Source organism: Oncorhynchus mykiss, chromosome 3 (genome assembly GCF_013265735.2).
Source record: "Oncorhynchus mykiss isolate Arlee chromosome 3, USDA_OmykA_1.1, whole genome shotgun sequence".
Lineage (NCBI taxonomy): Eukaryota > Metazoa > Chordata > Actinopteri > Salmoniformes > Salmonidae > Oncorhynchus > Oncorhynchus mykiss.
Window position 1 is genome coordinate 51,361,230 of NC_048567.1, and position 18,038 is coordinate 51,379,267.

Consider the following 18,038-nt stretch of genomic DNA (forward strand, 5'->3'; position numbering starts at 1 on the left):
GCACATGTCAAGAGTGAAAGTGATTAATTGGTAATTGAGCTTAGCTCTTGAATAAAATAGATTTTAGTTGTGATGGTGGTGCCAAAGGTAGAGAATTGTGTGTTGTGTTTTGGAAAATGTTTGTTATAGAATTGCAATCGGAGTGTAAAGTCAAATATGTGACAGAAGTATTGCAGCTTTGGTGTATGGTTCTGCTAAATAAATTACGGGTTTGGGTAATTGTACATCATGGGCTAGTTTTAGTGAGTAAACAATTGGGAAAAACTGGACTAAGCAAACCAGCACCATTTTCTTGTTTTTTAAATTTACGGATAGCCAGAGGCACATTCCAACACTCAGACATCCTTTAAAAATGAAGCATTTGTGTTTAGTGAGTCCAAATCAGAGGTAGTAGGGATGAGCAGGGATGTTCTCTTGATAAGTGTGTGAATTGGACAATTTTCCTGTCCTGTTAAGCATTCAAAATGTAACGAGTACTTTTGGGCCTCATTTGGGCCTTATCTTCTTTCTTTAGGAATAGAGTGAAGTAAAAGTAGTCAAAAATAGAAATAGTAAAGTACAGATACGTCAAAAAAACGACTAAAGTAGTACTTTAAAATATTTTTACTTAAGAACTTGACACCACTGTTAACTACTTTAACTCTAGTTCTAATGGAATCTACAAATCAAATGTATCTAATGTATTACACTGTAATGTTTTTCTTGTAAGGAAAACGAAAAGAGTCGAGGCCTACATGTTGCAGTATGCCTTTGTAAAATAATGCAACATTTTGCCTTGACTCCATTTTTTTACTTTTACTTTAAAGAATATATTTTCACAAATACGTATCTTTCTTCATGCAATATTTTCACAAATATTTATTTATGCAATGTATCCTTTACAATTGTTTATGCACTGTTTATAAAACATATTTATCAAATGTTGGTACTTACCTTCAATGCAAATAATTTGACTGCTATTACTAAACAAATCTAAAAAATAAAATTGATCAAATGTATTACACTGTAATGTTTTTATTGTAAGGCTGGAAATGCTATATAAATCTCCCCTCGCTGAGAGTCAAATCAGACACTGAGTTCAGAGTACAATGTGTGTAGTTCACAATGGACGCACTGAAAGCATTGCAGATGCTGCAGAATTTAGATGAGCTGGAGTTGGATGGAGGATCGGATATTGAGCCCGAAATCGACTTTGCTGATGACAATGGGTCTTCACCCGATTTAGATGTTGACTTCGAGCCCCCTCCTCCGATGCCTGAGTCTCGCCGCAGAAAAAAAAACAGAACAGGGCCAACTGAGAAGATGATCCCAACTGGGCAGTGAGACAGGAGTCTGGGAGGGATGGCGCGGTTTGGGTAGAAAATAGCGACAAAAGCGCATTTGACCTGCGCCTATTTTCATTCTACTTTGACAAAAGAAGCTGTCACTGTACTGTATTACTTACTATAACTCTAGTCTATTTGTTGTTTGTGCATACAATTATTTATGTATTAGGCTATTTATCAAATGTTGTTGCTTAGGCCTAGCTTTATGGCAAACAATTTGACCTGCGCGTCTTGCTGGTTGATAATCTCTATTTCCTTTCTACTTTGTCAAAATAAGCTGTAACTGGGTGGACTCTAAGTGGACTCTATTGCTTACTATAACTCTTGTACAGATCAAATCTACCAATACAATTTAGAAAATGTATTTCACTGTAATATCTAACTGTGTTGCAGTTTCCTTTGTAGTATAAAACATATCCTTACATTCATTTTATTTACTTCAAAATATACAATTATTCAAAATAACCAAATATTTTTAAGACATTCAATCAATCAATATTTTTTTGAAATTGTATTTATTTAGGTTGATAACACAGTGTAGGAATCTGATGCGTATGCTTACGGGGACGGCTGACAACGTTCTCTAGCAGAAATGCATATGCTGAAAGGCCCAGAGGTTCGAGTGTTAAAGGTTTCATCTCCACGCTTTCCAGCAGCTCAATAGGCTGCTGTGAAGTAGCCTCAAGCACAATAGACCAATCCCATGGTGGGACTAAAGGGTTGTGAACTGGTCGTAAGTGACGCGTCCCCTTCATGAAACAACATAACACGGGATGTTTATCAGGGGTGTTTTCCCACCGTGTTCTTGTCAAAGCCTATATGACAGGCCCGAGATAGAGGCTAGATAGGACCGTGGAGAAAGCCTTCCCTCTGTCCAAAAGGTTCGGGCAGAAGAAATGTTCAGTTTTCGGTCACACCACTTCTCAAATATGCACCACTTATTTCCATACAGCATGTAGAAGAGGCCCTAGCACTCTGGATAGTCTCAATGACTCAGAGAGGCTCTCACGGGCCAGAATGGCGTTCAGGAGAGTGTGGAAAATCTCTCCGTTCGCTCGGGTCAGCAGATCCCTGCATAACGGGAGTTGCCAATGCTCATCGTACCGCAGAAGAATGATATACGCTAACCAGAGCCTGCCTGGCCATTGAGGGACTTCCCGCACTCGGACTAGTGGGGAGAATGAGGCTCAGAGGAGAACTGTTTCACCATTTGGGGATGGAGTTTCCATTCCCCGTGATGGGGATTCCCTGTGGACAATAACTCAGCTCCTTCTTTTAGTACGCTTCGTACATAAGTCACGGGTAGTGAAAGAAGGTGACCTTTGCTCCCCAGAATAATCCTGACGTATAGTCTGTATAATTGACATTCGGGTGCCGAAGACGTGGTTGTCGATTAAGGCAGCCCCCCCCCCCCCCCCCCCCACCTCTTTGATTCAGAGGGGTTTGGGTTAAATGCGGAAGACACATTTCAGTTTAAAGCATTCAGTTGTACAACTGACTAGGTATCCCCCTTTCCCTACCCTTTCCCTTAAAAAGCGCAGTGAGCGAGTGCCGCCCTGGTGGTTGATGTATGCCCTCACAGCCGTATTGTCCGTTCTGATCAAAATGTGACAGGGAGGGTAGAAAGTGTTTCAGTAAAATAAATGCTGTCAGCAATTCGAGGTCATTTAAATTCAAGGTAACTTAATTTATTGCATTCCCCTCGTGAACTGCGCCCCAGCTCGTCTGTCGCCCCCACCTTCCTCGTTGCCACTACCCCTAAGGAAGTGACAGAAACTAAGATCGAGGGCCTCTTCCAGTGACGGAGAGCTGAGATACATGCGAAGGTCACCTTATCTGACGATTGATGTGACACGTGCACAAAGACGTTGGGCAGATCCCCAACGTTGGAAGTCTCTCATCCTCAGCAGGCCAAGTGATACTACTGAGATGGTGGACGCAATCAATTCCAGCACTCAGAGACATATTCTGAGCGTGACCGAGCACCCCCTGTGTAACAGGAAGAGGCACTCTCGGAGTGACGTGGTGCAGTCGTCCGAGAGTGTTGCCTGATAAGAGAGAGAATCCAGCATTACACCTACAGTTGAAGTCGGAAGTTTACATACACTTAAGTTGGAGTCATTAAAACTCATTTTTCAACCACTCCACACATTTCCTGTTAACAAACTATAGTTTGGGCAAGTCGGTTAGGACATCTACTTTGTGAGTCATTTTTCCAACAATTGTTCACAGAGAGATTATTTCACGTATAATTAACTGTATCACAATTCCAGTGGGTAAGAAGTTTACATACACTAAGTTGACTGTGCCTTTAAACAGTTTGGAAAACTCCAGAAAATGACGTCATGGCTTTAGAAGCTTCTGATAGGCTAATTGACATCATTTGAGTTAATTGGAGGTGTACCTGTGGATGTATTTCAAGGCCTACCTTCAAACTCAGTGCCTCTTTGCTTGACATAATGGGAAAATCAAAAGAAATCAGCCAATACCTCAGAAAAACAATGGTAGACCTCCACAAGTCTGGTTCATCCTTGGGAGCAATTTCCAAATGCCTGAAGGTACCATGTTCATCTGTACAAACAATCGTATGCAAGTATAAACACCATGGGACCACGCAGCCGTCATACCGCTCAGGAGAAGACGCGTTCTGCCTCCTAGAGATGAACGTACTTTGGTGTGAAAAGTGCAAATCAATCCCAGAACAACAGCAAAGGACCTTGTGAAGATGCTGGAGGAAACAGGTACAAAAGTATCTATATTCACAGTAAAACGAGTCTTATATCAACATATCCTTTAAGGCCGCTCAGCAAGAAGACACTGCTCCAAAACCGCCATAAAAAAGCCAAACTACCGTTCACGACTGCACCTGGGGACAAAGATCGCACTTCACAAAATAGATGTCATCATGAGGTAGGAAAGTTATGTGGATATATTGAAGAAACATCTCAAGACATCAGTCAGGAAGTTAAAGCTTGGTCGCAAATGAATCTTCCAAATGGACAACAAAGTCTAGGTATTGGAGTGGCCATCACAAAGCTCTGATTTCAATCCCATATAAAATGTATGGGCAGAACTGAAAAGGTGTGTGCGAGCAAGGAGGCCTACAAACCTGACTCAGTTACACCAGCTCTGTCAGGAGGAATGTGCCAAGATTCACCCAACTTATTGTGGGAAGCTTGTGGAAGGCTACCCAAAACGTTTGACCCAAGTTAAACAATTTAAAGGCAATGCTACCAAATACTAATTTAGTGTACGTGAACTTCTGACCCACTGGGAATGTGATGAAAGAAATAAAAGCTGAAAGAAATCTTTCTCTCACTATTATTTTGACATTTCACATTCTTAAAATGAAGTGGTGAAGCTAACTGACCCAAGACAGAGAATTTTTAGGATTAAAGGTCAGGAATTGTGAAAAACTGAGTTTAAATGTATTTGGCTAAGGTGTATGTAAACTTCCGACTTCAACTGTAGGTATTCTATTCTCTGTGTTGGCACACAACAGCTTTTTATCTGGTTGAGATTGAGATGTAGTATCCAAATTAAGCTGTGTCTCGTACCTGTAAGAATATTTTGAAGATAAATACACAACGCAGATGAGAGGTCAAGACTACTAAAAGTCAACAGAGTACTAACGGTCAATAGGGAATTATCAATGGAAATAGTTGGTTTTCAGTTCAACATCTGTTAGGAATGTCAGTCCTGAACTCATAGCTATATGTGGCATGTTCTCGTTGGTCCAACCTGAAATAGGATACTTGTTACTTGGCCATTGGCCCAATTTTATTGCAAGGAATTGTAATTGGTCAACCACAGGCTAGGTCTGGGTTATAAAACTACATCCTATCCCATTGTTCTGTGGAGAGAATCACTGAGGAGAATCACTGAGGCGAATCACTGAGGAGAATCACTGAGGACAGGGGAGCATAAACATCTACCATGTACTTCCAAGCATGATTTGTCCGCTGTGAATAACCTTATTTTCCTCCCCCTGATTTGCTTTGGGGTCTGTGTTATTAAAGAATAACATCAAGTACTAACATACCGCTTGCTCCAGGGATGGGGAGCAAAGCAGGTAATCATCTATGTAGGTGTGTTTCCCGGGAGTGTGAAAGCTGCTTCTACACATTTTCTGAATGTTCAGGGAGCTAGCACTAGCCCAAATAGGACAGTGAGGTATTCGTAGGCTGTGCCTTGACAAGCAAGACTTAGAAAACTCCTGTGTGCTGGCAGTTTATTTGAAAAACGTTTCCTGCAGGTCGACTGATATGAACCAGCAACTTTCGTTTGAGAACCAGGAAGTACCGGGAGTAGAAGCCTAGATGGCTCTCTGCCGATGGTATTACACTGGCCGTCCACTTCGCTTAATAGAGAGGCGATTTCCTGCTTTAGTATCTGTGTCGAGTTGCCAGTTGTTATTGATTGCAAGGGTTGTCTCAGAGAAAACTGCAGTCTGTACTCCTTTGGAACTGTGGACAAGAACCAGGGCTGGACTGTGCTTGTGCGCCAGTTCCCTGCTCTTGCGGTGAGTAGCCCACAGGTTGGTTGACTCATGCTCACCAGTGGTGCCGGAGCGCACTCTGGTGGCATTAGAGCGAGTCACCCCTTCTTTGTATTAATTGAAAAGGGCAGTGTTAAAAACACTGAGATATGGGGACAGTGATAGGTGGCTAGTGACAGTTTGTCTTCCTGCTTCAGCTGCTTGAGAAAGAGCTGAGGGGAGAGCTGTGGCACGGAGGGCATTCAGGGTTAGAGTGGGCTTCCTCTGTCTTCCTTGAGAGCGAACGCATGAGAATGGGTCGCTGCACAAAGGAAAGGGGAATAGGAGCACAGATGTGCCTCTCCCCCATTGTGGTGTGTGCTCCACCCGAAAGGTGGAAAACTAGAACACAGAGTGATCTGTTGGCTGTCCTTCTCTACCGCTGGGGCGGGCGCCCTTTCTTTTCTACAGGAAAATCAACTGGACGGGACATCGATGCGGCTGAAGCGAAGGGCCGCTTCTCCACTGTCTGACTCTGTACTAAAACTTGGACAGTAGGTTTGCTGCATGCTCTGTATTTGGTCGCTCAGTAGCACTTAGCTCGTAGAGAGGGAGAGTGGAGACCTGGTTGCCACGATATCTGGGTCTGCAAGGCAAGCTAAGATAGTGGTGAGCTAGCTGAGGTAGGCTGCTGAACGTTTTGCCCAGCATAGGTTAGCAGTGGTACAACCAGCCTTGCCGCGTTAGCTAGCCAATTAGAGGCCGTCTCGTAGACCGGATCACAGAATAGAAGGACCGGTTCAGTTAGTAAGCACTAAGCAAGTTAATGCTAGGCGAACTAGAAAACGGGAACTAAGCTAGCAACAGCTAGGTGGTGGTAGTTAGCATTAACCGTGATGGCTAGTGGCATAGCTTAAGTTAGCATGGGCCGGTACTTGGTCATCCAGTGTTCACTCAGTGGGGTAATAACCTAGCTATAGCTAGCACCTCATTAGCCAAAGAGATCCGCACCAGTAGCATTGCTTCTTCGGTCTAGAGAATGTCTTTTGACCGTAGCATGGTGTGGTGTATCCAATCAGCCAATGAAACGATTGAAAGTTAAACGTACTAAATGAGAGAGCAAGCTGGCAATACCACAATAGGTGGGAGAGCCAGTAGCAGCCAGCATCCCAGCATCATCGAGCTGCCAGCGCAAGAGCAAGGTGGTTTGTGTGCCTGTCTCAGACGGGGTAGCAGTGGACAATATTTATTGATCCAGGGGTTTCAGGTTAGGCCGTTGTTAATCCACTATTACCCTTCCTTTGTTCCAAATTTGTGGAAAAAGGCCTGCTAGCCTGATAGCACCTGCTGCAAATTAGCCTTGACAGGCGTGAGCTAGCTTATTAGGTGCCTAATGGCTAGCTGGGGCGGGAACTGTGTATAAAAGCTATAGCCGTGGTGGCTTGTGTAGGCGTTAGCTAGGTTCTTATAGCAAGCAGTGCTTGTGCTACCGTATGTGCTGGTAGGGAAGTCGGTCTGAGCTAGAAAGCAATGCTTACATGGATAGCTTGCTTTCCAACGAGCTAGCCAAGTTAGCTTGTGCCTTGCAGCGTGGGCTTACCAAGTCTCTGGGCTTACCTAGTGGGCTAGCAGCCTAGTTAGTTAGCACAATGTTAGCGAAAGGAAGATAGCTCTTTGTTATTCTTGCGACAAACAAAAGCGTGGCTCTCGATCGATAAGCAGTGACTCTAGGACGGTCGGTAGTGGGTTGAGCTAAACAAGAGAGCGAGGTAGAAATTCTACCCTTTCAAGTAGAAAAGTTAGCCGGTAGGATAGCTAGCATTGTGGCGAACTAGCCACGTCTCAGTAGCTAGCTGTGTGATGCTAGCTACGAATGGAGACGAGGGAAGAAAAGCAGTGAAGATAATTCTTACCTGAAACAAAAACATTCCTTTCGGTAAAGTCACCCAACACAAAAAACGAAAGCTGAAAAACCCAATAATGTGTGATTGTTCCTGCATGTGGGTATTCCTGCAAATACATGAACGCCCTCCCTTGAGCATCCCATTGGTTCCTGCATGTACACCCCACTCCAAGCACACCATCTTCATACTTGTGTGACACTTTTGATATTCTGAATTTCTTCTGATTCTGATTGTCTATACGATTCAGTGGGTCAAAAGTAAAAGTATTATCAGAGATTTTCAGGGCCGAGGACACTGTCTAACGGTGTCCTAGATGGCTAGCTGCTGGTGGCGCCCATGACTCCCACCTCCCACCTGCCTCCCACCTGCTGTTTACCGGCGTTCTGCTAGCTAGCTATAACACAGTGTCCTTCATTCCCGCCTGCTGAACACCTGCCCTCACCGTTGTTAACAGAACTGCGGGAAAGCAGTGCCTGACAGACAGGGGCGAAGGACACTGTCTAACGGTGTCCTAGCTAAATGGCTACCATTGTTGCCCCGCCTGTTCTTCTTCTTCTGTGAGTTTATCAGCAGTCGGCATCCAACGTTATGGAGCACACCCGCCTCGCACCTGTGTACTGGAGTCCTAGCTTAAAAATGTACCAATAGAAGTAAAAAGAGGAATGCACACAAGCAGGAACGACACACATTGTTGGCCACAATAGGCAGAGTGTAGCGGCATAACCTTAACGGCACACCTGTGAACAATTAAATAGGAAAACAGATCAAGTCATGCCAAGGAAAGCTAGGCAAAACTCTTCTGTGACAAAGAGAGGTGAGAATGATCAGAGGGTCGGCGAATGGCTCTTTAGTATGAGGGGAGGGACTCCCTCATTCGCCACTCAACCTGTCTGTCTCCGACAAACGTCGTCTATGATTGGTTCTTCAAGCTACGTAGAGATTCTGTTGAATCCCACTTGTGACATATCAAAACAAATAATTGAAAGAGAGCGTCTCTTACCATCAAACTTTTTATGTCTGGAGACGAAGGTGCTTCGCAATTCTTTACTAGTTTCATCAACCAGGTTCTCTAACTCCAGCTTGCTTTGTTGACCAAACTTGTCCTCCATTTCTGAACTGCAACAGGTATTGCCCTGGGGACATACCCGGAGATGGTCACCTGCAAACAACAGAGATGGTATTCAGTCACACAGATTCCTCATGACCCCCATGCAATGTTCCCTCTAATTTCTTTGGGCACTGAGCAAATTTAAGGTCTGCTGTGTGCAAACTCGAACGTTGTGAAAATTCTGTGCAGCTTCTGGCGTGCATTTACTGTGAACACTGAGGCTGTATCCACTTTTAGGTTAGAGTTTTAACAGTGGTGAAGTGGGCTACTGTGACTATTTCATCATAATGTAGGCCTACCAGAGTGGCCTATCATCAAAAACAATGGAGAAAAACTTATCATAACATTTTAACATGGAAATTGCTGTTTTGTCATTCAGCCTACAGTAGCAGCCAATGTGTGGTGTTCAATGCCTACATTCCATGAGACAAACATGCAGGGCTTGACATTAACCTGTTTATCCATCTTCAGATAAGGAGGTGACTGAAAATGTTGTGTTTGATGCAAAATAAAATGCTTTATTAATCCCATACCATTATTACAGAGAATCAGACTAATTACAGTGCCTTGCGAAAGTATTCGGCCCCCTTGAACTTTGCGACCTTTTGCCACATTTCAGGCTTCAAACATAAAGATATAAAACTGTATTTTTTTTGTGAAGAATCAACAACAAGTGGGACACAATCATGAAGTGGAACGACATTTATTGGATATTTCAAACTTTTTTAACAAATCAAAAACTGAAAAATTGGGCGTGCAAAATTATTCAGCCCCTTTACTTTCAGTGCAGCAAACTCTCTCCAGACGTTCAATGAGGGTCTCTGAATGATCCAATGTTGACCTAAATGACTAATGATGATAAATACAATCCACCTGTGTGTAATCAAGTCTCCGTATAAATGCACCTGCACTGTGATAGTCTCAGAGTTCCACTCTGCCTATTGGCAACTTAGCTTATTCAAAACCGTCTTAAAGTACAACACTTTCCCTTTAAGACATAAAATAGCTCTTTATTATACCCTGATGAAGACAGCTTGTCTGTCAAAACGTTGGACATAAATATTTTTGCATCTGAGCCCCTAGTGTGCGGCTCTCCTTTATTTTTTCATAAAATAGCTCTTTACCTGACTTACTTTCCAAAGATGGCTAGAAATGCCCGCTTATTGTGCTCTGGTTGGAAGCAACCACTCAACCATTGTTGACTAGAAATGAGCTATAACTGGGATTATAACTCAGTAACTAGGAACGAATATGAACATATGCACGTGGCTAAATGCAGCTCTCACTTTGATCTCAAAACAAGCGCATCTACTCATGACTGCTGTAGCCTAAACACAGTCCAGTTCAAAGTGAATGGCACAGATCCATATATGGCAATGGCTATTTGCATATAGGCCTGAGTTATGCATGTCAATGCAATAGAATCCTAATCCAATGCGCTCATCCTACAAAAAAATCTCTAGCGCAGCTAGATTTGCATACTAAATCTTAAATAGTTACGTTTTGTTTGGGTATATTACATTGAAAGTGGCTAATATTGCTTTGATTCGATCACAATTCCTTCAGTAGAGTGAAACGTCGATAGTGATAACTAAAGGGGAAACCTGTAGAAAGTTGAGTGAAGTCCAATCTTGTGCTCCTCTGCTTCTTCTGCGGCAGTCAGAGGGGAGCTGCATGCCCTGCATGTGTGCAGCTTAGAGGGAACATTGCCCCCATGTAATAAACAGCAGACCCAAAACTAGAACACATTTCTATTCATATTCTGATCCAACTCACACAAGGATGGTTGATAAACCTACGGTTTTGCTGTGACAGAAGGGTTGCTGATGTGAATATTTTTAGAGTAATATTAGTAACGTCAGACTAAAAATAAAAACCCAAATCATTAACTTCAGGACATTTACAGTATTGATGCTGGTCTAACAATGCCTTGCACTTCTCGCTCACTGTCAATATGCAGTCGCCTTTCCCTATTTAATTATTAAAGTCATATTTGTCAAGCTGTGCTGCTCACAACATGATAACACAGTGCTGTTTATGACTTTAACACAAATGGGGGCCAAAATCAAAATCTCTCACATAAGATAGGGGTTAGCTGCTGAAACTGATTGGATCAATTCTAGTAACATCTTTTTAATACACTGTTGTCTCACTTTGAACCAGTCTCTGCATGCAACCACTACTGAATTTAATTAAAGAGCCCATTGTTGTAAAACTGACAGATATTTTCAGGTCTACCGGTGAGAGAATGCCATTGGCTGCTGTTGTTTTTTTGGCTCTAACAGGTAGCTATGACAGTGAATAAGAATACAACCATCAGATATCTAGAGGTGTTGATTACTCTAGTGTGTGCTTTTGTTGACTCTACATGTTACTGTATTTTCAATATCGACCATTAAAAGGGGGGTTGTATGAGGGTGTGCCTGTGCAATGTACTGTATGACATTCTGCTACATAACAAAGTCACTTGTGCCCGATGGGAGGAATCCCCACATATGAATTACCCATGGTGTGTGACTGTGAAGTCAGGCATGAAAACATGTTGCAGCATCCATCAATCCAAAGCATTAATACATCCAGTATTTGGATCAGATATCAGCGCTAGCTAGTGTCACAAAGTAAAGGCATTGAAAACATCATAGCAATATGCCAGAAATAGCCTATAACAGTAATCCTAAATCTGGTTGGATGAGACAGTGGCAGACAGCATTTCCTCAAACACACACACGCATACACACAAGCATACACACACAGACACACAGATGTAGAAATGTGTGTCAGAGTTGTTACCTCTCCCCATGCAATCATTCCATTCTCCCAACATTCAGCCAGCTCCCTACGAACAAAATGAAATTAAAATTGCCAGCAGCCCACAGATGAAATTCATGCCCAGCTCCACTTACCACTTAAGGACAAAGACATGTGTTTCTCTGCTGTTTATGATCCCTCTCTCCTACTGAGCATTCAAAAACATTCATGGTGGTTTTTACAGTAAATGAAGGAATCATGAGACACAACATGAGGAAATGTTGATTTGACAATGGCTGTAGGATTAACATTTGTTTGGAACAATGAGTGATCAATTAATTTGGAAGTCCGTGGATCATAATGTATTCTCAAACACCTTCCATGTCTTTCTAGCTTCTGTGTCCTACCATTGTTATAATGGAAAGTGTAACATTTCCAAAGGGTCGTCAGCGTAGCCAGTAGGGAGAACAGCGTGAAACACGATTTATGATATAGCCTACCATTCAGAAGGAAATCACATTGCAATTGATGACATCCATGAAACACTGAACTGAATTAAAAGTTAATGATCGACATCATCATTCCATTTTCCCAAACAGCCATTTGTAGGGCCATGGATGCTGATTCAGCGCTCTATCCATTTAGTAGTCTCCACACACTATGCAATATCACTATGAAGACCAATGATGTGGCTAAATAATCTGATCACGTTATGACTAACCAATGATTCTTGACTTTAAAAAATTGCTATGTTAAGTGTGTTGATGATGCAGGCTTCATGTTTTGTTAAAACCTAAAAGCAACCAACCATGTCACCCAAACAGCCCTCTAAAAATGACCTCATTTCCGAAGTCTCCTCTCTCTCGCTCACTACCCAAATAGAATTGAGATGTAATTTACTCAGACACCTGCAGGCTAACCAAACTTTGAGAATCAGTTCAGCTTCATCTGGCAGAAGCTGAGCTGACCTCAGCCATTAAGTAGAGAATTAACAACCCACCAGTGAGGGCAGGAGGTGATGTGACGGCAGGAGGTGATGTGAGGGCAGGAGGTTGAAACCCACACACAGTGTGTTCACAGCTAACTCTCTTTTTTTTATCACAGCTTATGACTTTTGCCTGCACCTTAAACACAGGTTTGTTTAGTTTGCAGGTCAAAAGAAAACTCAAAAGCTTTAGGTAGGTCACTGCTTGTGTATAAAGGAAAAGTTTGAGAGACAGTTGTTTAGTGGACACTTTAATGGGCCAAAGGTTGGAAGGAGTCAGGGAGGTCCCACTGGCCACAGGTCTGAGTGCAGCTCTCCATCAGACGTGTCACCCACAAAGAGCTCCTCCACACTGACACTTAGACCGTGCAGAGTGTTCCCGCAGTCTCAACAGAGCAAAACATCACTTAAAATGAGTCTCTCGTACATCAACATCCCATAAGGGGCTTTCAAGGAACTTCTCCACTCAACCAAGGTAGCCTGTATATCCTTTATGTCCAAGGTTAAAACAGCACAGTGGACACACAGATATATTTTTGTTGGTACACAATGGAATACAATTCCCCATTAGGCAGAAAGGAAGAAAGAGAGTGGTTCACACAGCATACTCTTTGAATAGCTTTAGTGCTGAGCGATTAGTGCTTTTTGAGGTTGGTTAGGTTTCGGTTCGATTATATAAAAAAATGTATCACGGTTTTCAATTTCAGTTTCGATATTTTTTTTAGACATTAAATGCACTATGCATTACGTGGGTTGAATGATCTAACAACACATAATAAAACAATTAATACAAGTCCTATGCTGGTAGTGACTGCCCATTACTGCTTATCACTTATTAACCATCATTTATTCACATTACTTTAATAAAATATTTGTTTTATATGCTGACTTTTACATTTCATCTCTATACTGTCTGACAAAATCACTATTTTAGTAGTTCTTCAAAATAAATAAGGCATACTTTTATGACTGCTGTCAACGAGGTCTCAGTGTGTGCTCCACACAGACCGGACAAGCTGGTGAGCAATGGATTATGGACCTTGTAGTTAATTACCACGTTTTCTGCACTAAACTATGTAGAACCAGGATGGGCAACTGGCCCCCCAAATTGTTTTTATTTATTACATTTTAATTTTTTAGGAACTCAGTCGGGGTCTCAACTTACTATTGCGAGATAGAATAGTAGAATAGTAGAATACACAAGGTGCAATTTCGAAATGTGGTTGTGCATCATCAGTTTTTCTCTTGTTATGTTAGTCACTGAGAGTCAGTCAATTAGTCCATGTCAGCAAAATATTTAGAAAGCTAAGTTAGTTTTGTGGATAGCTATCTAAACTTGGCCAAATTACCTGATGGGGTGCCCCCATTGATTTTTGTTCCCTGCAAGCAACTGCTGCCCATCATGACAAGTTCAGATTTTTTGTGGCCCCCACCCCCATAAAAGTTTCCCATCTCTGATGTAGAATATTGGCCTGTTGGAATCTACCACTCACTACTACATCACACAGTTCAGGCTTGATATGATTTTTCTACAGAAACGGAGCATTGAGCTCACAGAAATACTCAAACTAAATGGAATTCAAATAATTGAATTGACGTCGATCAGCTAGTTGTTCAAAAAACAAAAAATAACCGTAATGTCATTTAATCGCTAAATAGCTTTGAAAAGGCCTATCTTTAGAGAACGACAGCTTATGCCTGCAACAAGATAAACATATATTGCACTGTTTATACGATTTCCATTCTGGTGATATAATGCAGAATACTGTATATCAGGGTACCTGGTCTCTCATAGTAGGGTGCAAACCAGTGCACTACTGCTCCCCATTCCTTAGCTCTGGCCCTAAACAGTCATGCAATACTTTTGCCTAACGTAGTGCTCAGTGTATTGTCAGCTGGACCTGGACCTGGGCTGTAATGGCTGAGGGGGACATTATTTCCTGCTAATATCCTAGTATCAAAGTGGGCCTCTGGCGAGTCATCTAGTATTAAGAAGGCTGCGAGGGTGAAATAAAGAGAAGTGTCCCAACGCAACCTTGCGGCAGCACCAGCCCATCCCCAGCCTCATCCTTGTCCTCTCGGCTATCAGAGTTGTCAGGATGCAGAACTAGGTCTCTACTCCTTCTTGCCTCCCCAGACACAGCACATTTACACATGCATGCAAGCTTGTCCTCCCATTGTCATGTAAGCGAATTGTAAGCGAATTAAATCGGGGAAAAAAATATTGAATGTTGCAGTGATTAGTATACTGGTGAGAGTGAGACAGAGTATGAACAATTGTGTTCACAGACTGGAGATATGTGTGTGTGTGTGTGTGTGGGCAATAGCCTATACTTGCTCTGTTTCTTCAAAGGCACAAACTAAAGATGTGTGGGGGCATACAGATATCTCATTGTAATACTGAAAATGTGCAAATGCGGTTGCGAGGTAATGAGGCTTATGCATGCATTGAGTGTTTTATCAACAGCTATATGAGCTGCCTTCGTGAGTCGCAATTACTTCCTGTCACTCCAGTGTCTGTAATCAAGCAGAGTGTCAGTCAGATCACCTCTCCCATTATCTGTGCTGATGAAGCCTTTCCCTGGGCCTAATACAGGAAGACATTCATATTCCACACCCTACCCCACTAAGGTGTGCTTGTCTTTACTTTGCATACTCAATGCCATGTAGAAAGGAAGCTTCTTACTGCCACTTAGATGTGAATTTACTCATGGACTGATTCTAATTGTGCTATGATTTTAGCGTTCAGAGTAGCACAGGGCAAGTCTGTCATGTTCGAAGCACCTGACACTCGATAGCTATTAGGCTTGCTAATCATCCTGTAATCTACAGGAACACCCTTGTGAAAATGTTTTAAAACAATCAGTAAATCAAGTCATTGCAAGCCACTGTGTAATATCAAAAGTGTCATCACCATATTTCACATTCACAACCTACACTGACAGCGACCTATTTCAATTGACTTATAAAACACTAGGACCACCACCACTGTAGAAAAAGTTACTCTACCTATTCACCGGAACTGGGATTAGCCAGTTTTGGGAATTAAAGGTGTTCAAGTTACATTTCCATGCCAGAAAAGGTAGGCCAACTCTCAGAAGCATTCATCAGTGTACCTGGCCAAACAGACCCAAAGCATATGTGCACTGCCATCTGGTATGCCTCCCATGGCTCCTGCTGCCATACGTTTACAGGCCTGATGCTTAGAGCAAACGCTACATCTTATAGAACTAAAACAACATAGCCATCAGTGACATATTAGTCATTTCGGGAAGGGTCAAGAGGTACTCATGATGTCAGAATGTCCAGCTGCTTTATAAATGAATCAATTTCACAGGACTACTGCATAAGGTTAGGCAACAGGAACATTCAACAAATTCCTAAAGCGCTTTGGCCCTGGACATTGATTTAATCTGCCCACTCATTCCACCCCCTGATTAAGATTCATATCATGGCTAAAGAGTTATGACTGAGTTATAGCCAGCATTGATCCAGGTCAGAGGAAAGCTCTGCTCTGTCTTTGGGACACACCCAAGGTAGTTATCTACTGTGCTTTAAGGGTAGATTACATGTTCGATTACATTTGGTTACATTTAAGAGGTTAAGGGGGGCCTGAGAAGATTATACTGTAAATGTTTGTGCAAATGCCAAGTCAGAACAAACATAGTTACTGTGGCACTATATTTATGAGTCACAGAGACAGTAAAGGTGTTATTATGGTAAAAACAGAACGAAGGAGAGAGGAGTTTTACCCATCCCTCCCGTCAATGTCAGTGTACCTTTTCCTCCTTATTTTAATATTCACACTTTACAACTTAAAATGTGTCCACACGAATACTATTGAGAGATCACACTATTTTAAATAAAGTGATTGAGGTTACGAAGGAACTTGATCGTGCCTTTTTAAGTGGTAGCTCAATTCGATAGGCAAGGAGAGTTAAAAATATCAACATTGATCTGAAAATTGCCATCTGTGTTTTCCTCACTACCGGAGGTATCATCCTTTTAAAAATATCCCAACATGTGTTATTTGGAATAGCAGATTCTAGCTAGGACTTACATCAATCAATATGGAATGACACTGTATTCCCCTAGCATACTACACCATGCCAGGACTCCAAATTAGAGGGATGCCCCATGTTTTTAAATAATGTTATATGCTGATAAATGTCCTTGAATGAATTTGCAAATGTTCAAATAAGCAGCACAGTAGGCCTACAGATGATTGTGTCACATTTTACCTTCAACATAATGACATGGTGGTCTGGTCTGCGTCCTCAGGAGAGTCAAATGTAAAGGAGATGTTGGACTGTCAAATGTTAATATCTAAATGTCATTGTCATTGCATTTCAAATTGGGCCAAAAACTCGCAACTCGTAGGGTTGTGGCAAGAATAATTGATTTGTGAGCAAATTCATTCTTATTACAATAAGATGTTTCATTGCAAGAAAAAAATAATATTCTAAGGGAATTTACACAAACAAGAAAAAAATAAGAAAGAAATAGTATTAGGCTACTCCCTCTGCTACTGAAAGGAAATGCTGTTTCAAAAACTGCCATATTCTCAGGAGAGAAGTTGAAAAAGCCTTGTGGGTAAACGGGCTCTCTAGCCAATATAATGCATTTTCAGGATCTGTTGATCCTGCCATACACAGAAAATAGCCATTCAATGACATTTGAAATCTGGAACATTCCATTTTCGAAGGCCTTCATGCTGCAGCTGAGGTGAGTTGTACATCATATCAGATCACTCTACTGTGCACTCCCTTAAAATTCAAGGCTAAAGGTTCAAAGTCTAAAAATTGCTTTCCAAAAGTATTGTGGAAGTCACTTCAAAGCAATTAAATGTCACAGCAGTTGGATTCAGAGCCAATACCGGCAATGTGACTGGGATAGCACCTCATTGGATGAAAATGTCTACGATGATACCTTTGGAACTGTACCAGAATAGGTACCTTCAACAATGATGATGCACAAGACAAGAGGGCATATATTGGAAATGCTAAACCTATAGACAATCCTGTAAAGAAAACCCAAAGACCATGTACAGTGTGGAATGAAAAGCAACGCTTAATCAGCATACATACGACCATGTCTGGCTTTGATATTTATTGGGGACTATGTAATAAAATGAGTGGAGGAGGAATGGGAAAATTGCTGAGGACATTTGATATACATGGGCAGTGGGCCTAGAAGCCCCAGAGAACGACGAGCTGCTAGCGAGTGACTCTCTTCTTCGTCAACCTGCTAACTGGAGCATGGCAAAGGACTTACAGGTAGCAGCTGGTGGCTGAGAGTAGATACTAGGAAGGCCCTAAGGCCTGTACTGATCATTACCTTTCACTCCTCATTTACAACTTACTACCAAGGCACTGGGCTTCATTAGTGCCTGGTGGCTTGTTACACTTCTGGTATACCTCCACCCTCCACTCAGTGGCCAAGTGGCCTGAGAGGGGAGAGGACACACTTCTAGCGCTCAATACCTCCCCCA

General features: G+C 42.2%; 1 protein-coding gene across 2 annotated transcripts in view; it reads right to left on the bottom strand.

Annotated features, from left to right (window-relative positions):
• LOC110520166 (glypican-6) overlaps positions 1-18,038 on the bottom strand; it is a 112,662-nt gene that overhangs the window by 84,309 nt on the left and 10,315 nt on the right. For both annotated transcript variants that reach the window (XM_021597292.2, XM_021597293.2), the window contains exon 2: positions 8,707-8,865. In XM_021597292.2, the coding sequence (XP_021452967.2) occupies positions 8,707-8,865 (159 nt within the window). The remainder of the gene's footprint in view (positions 1-8,706; positions 8,866-18,038) is intronic.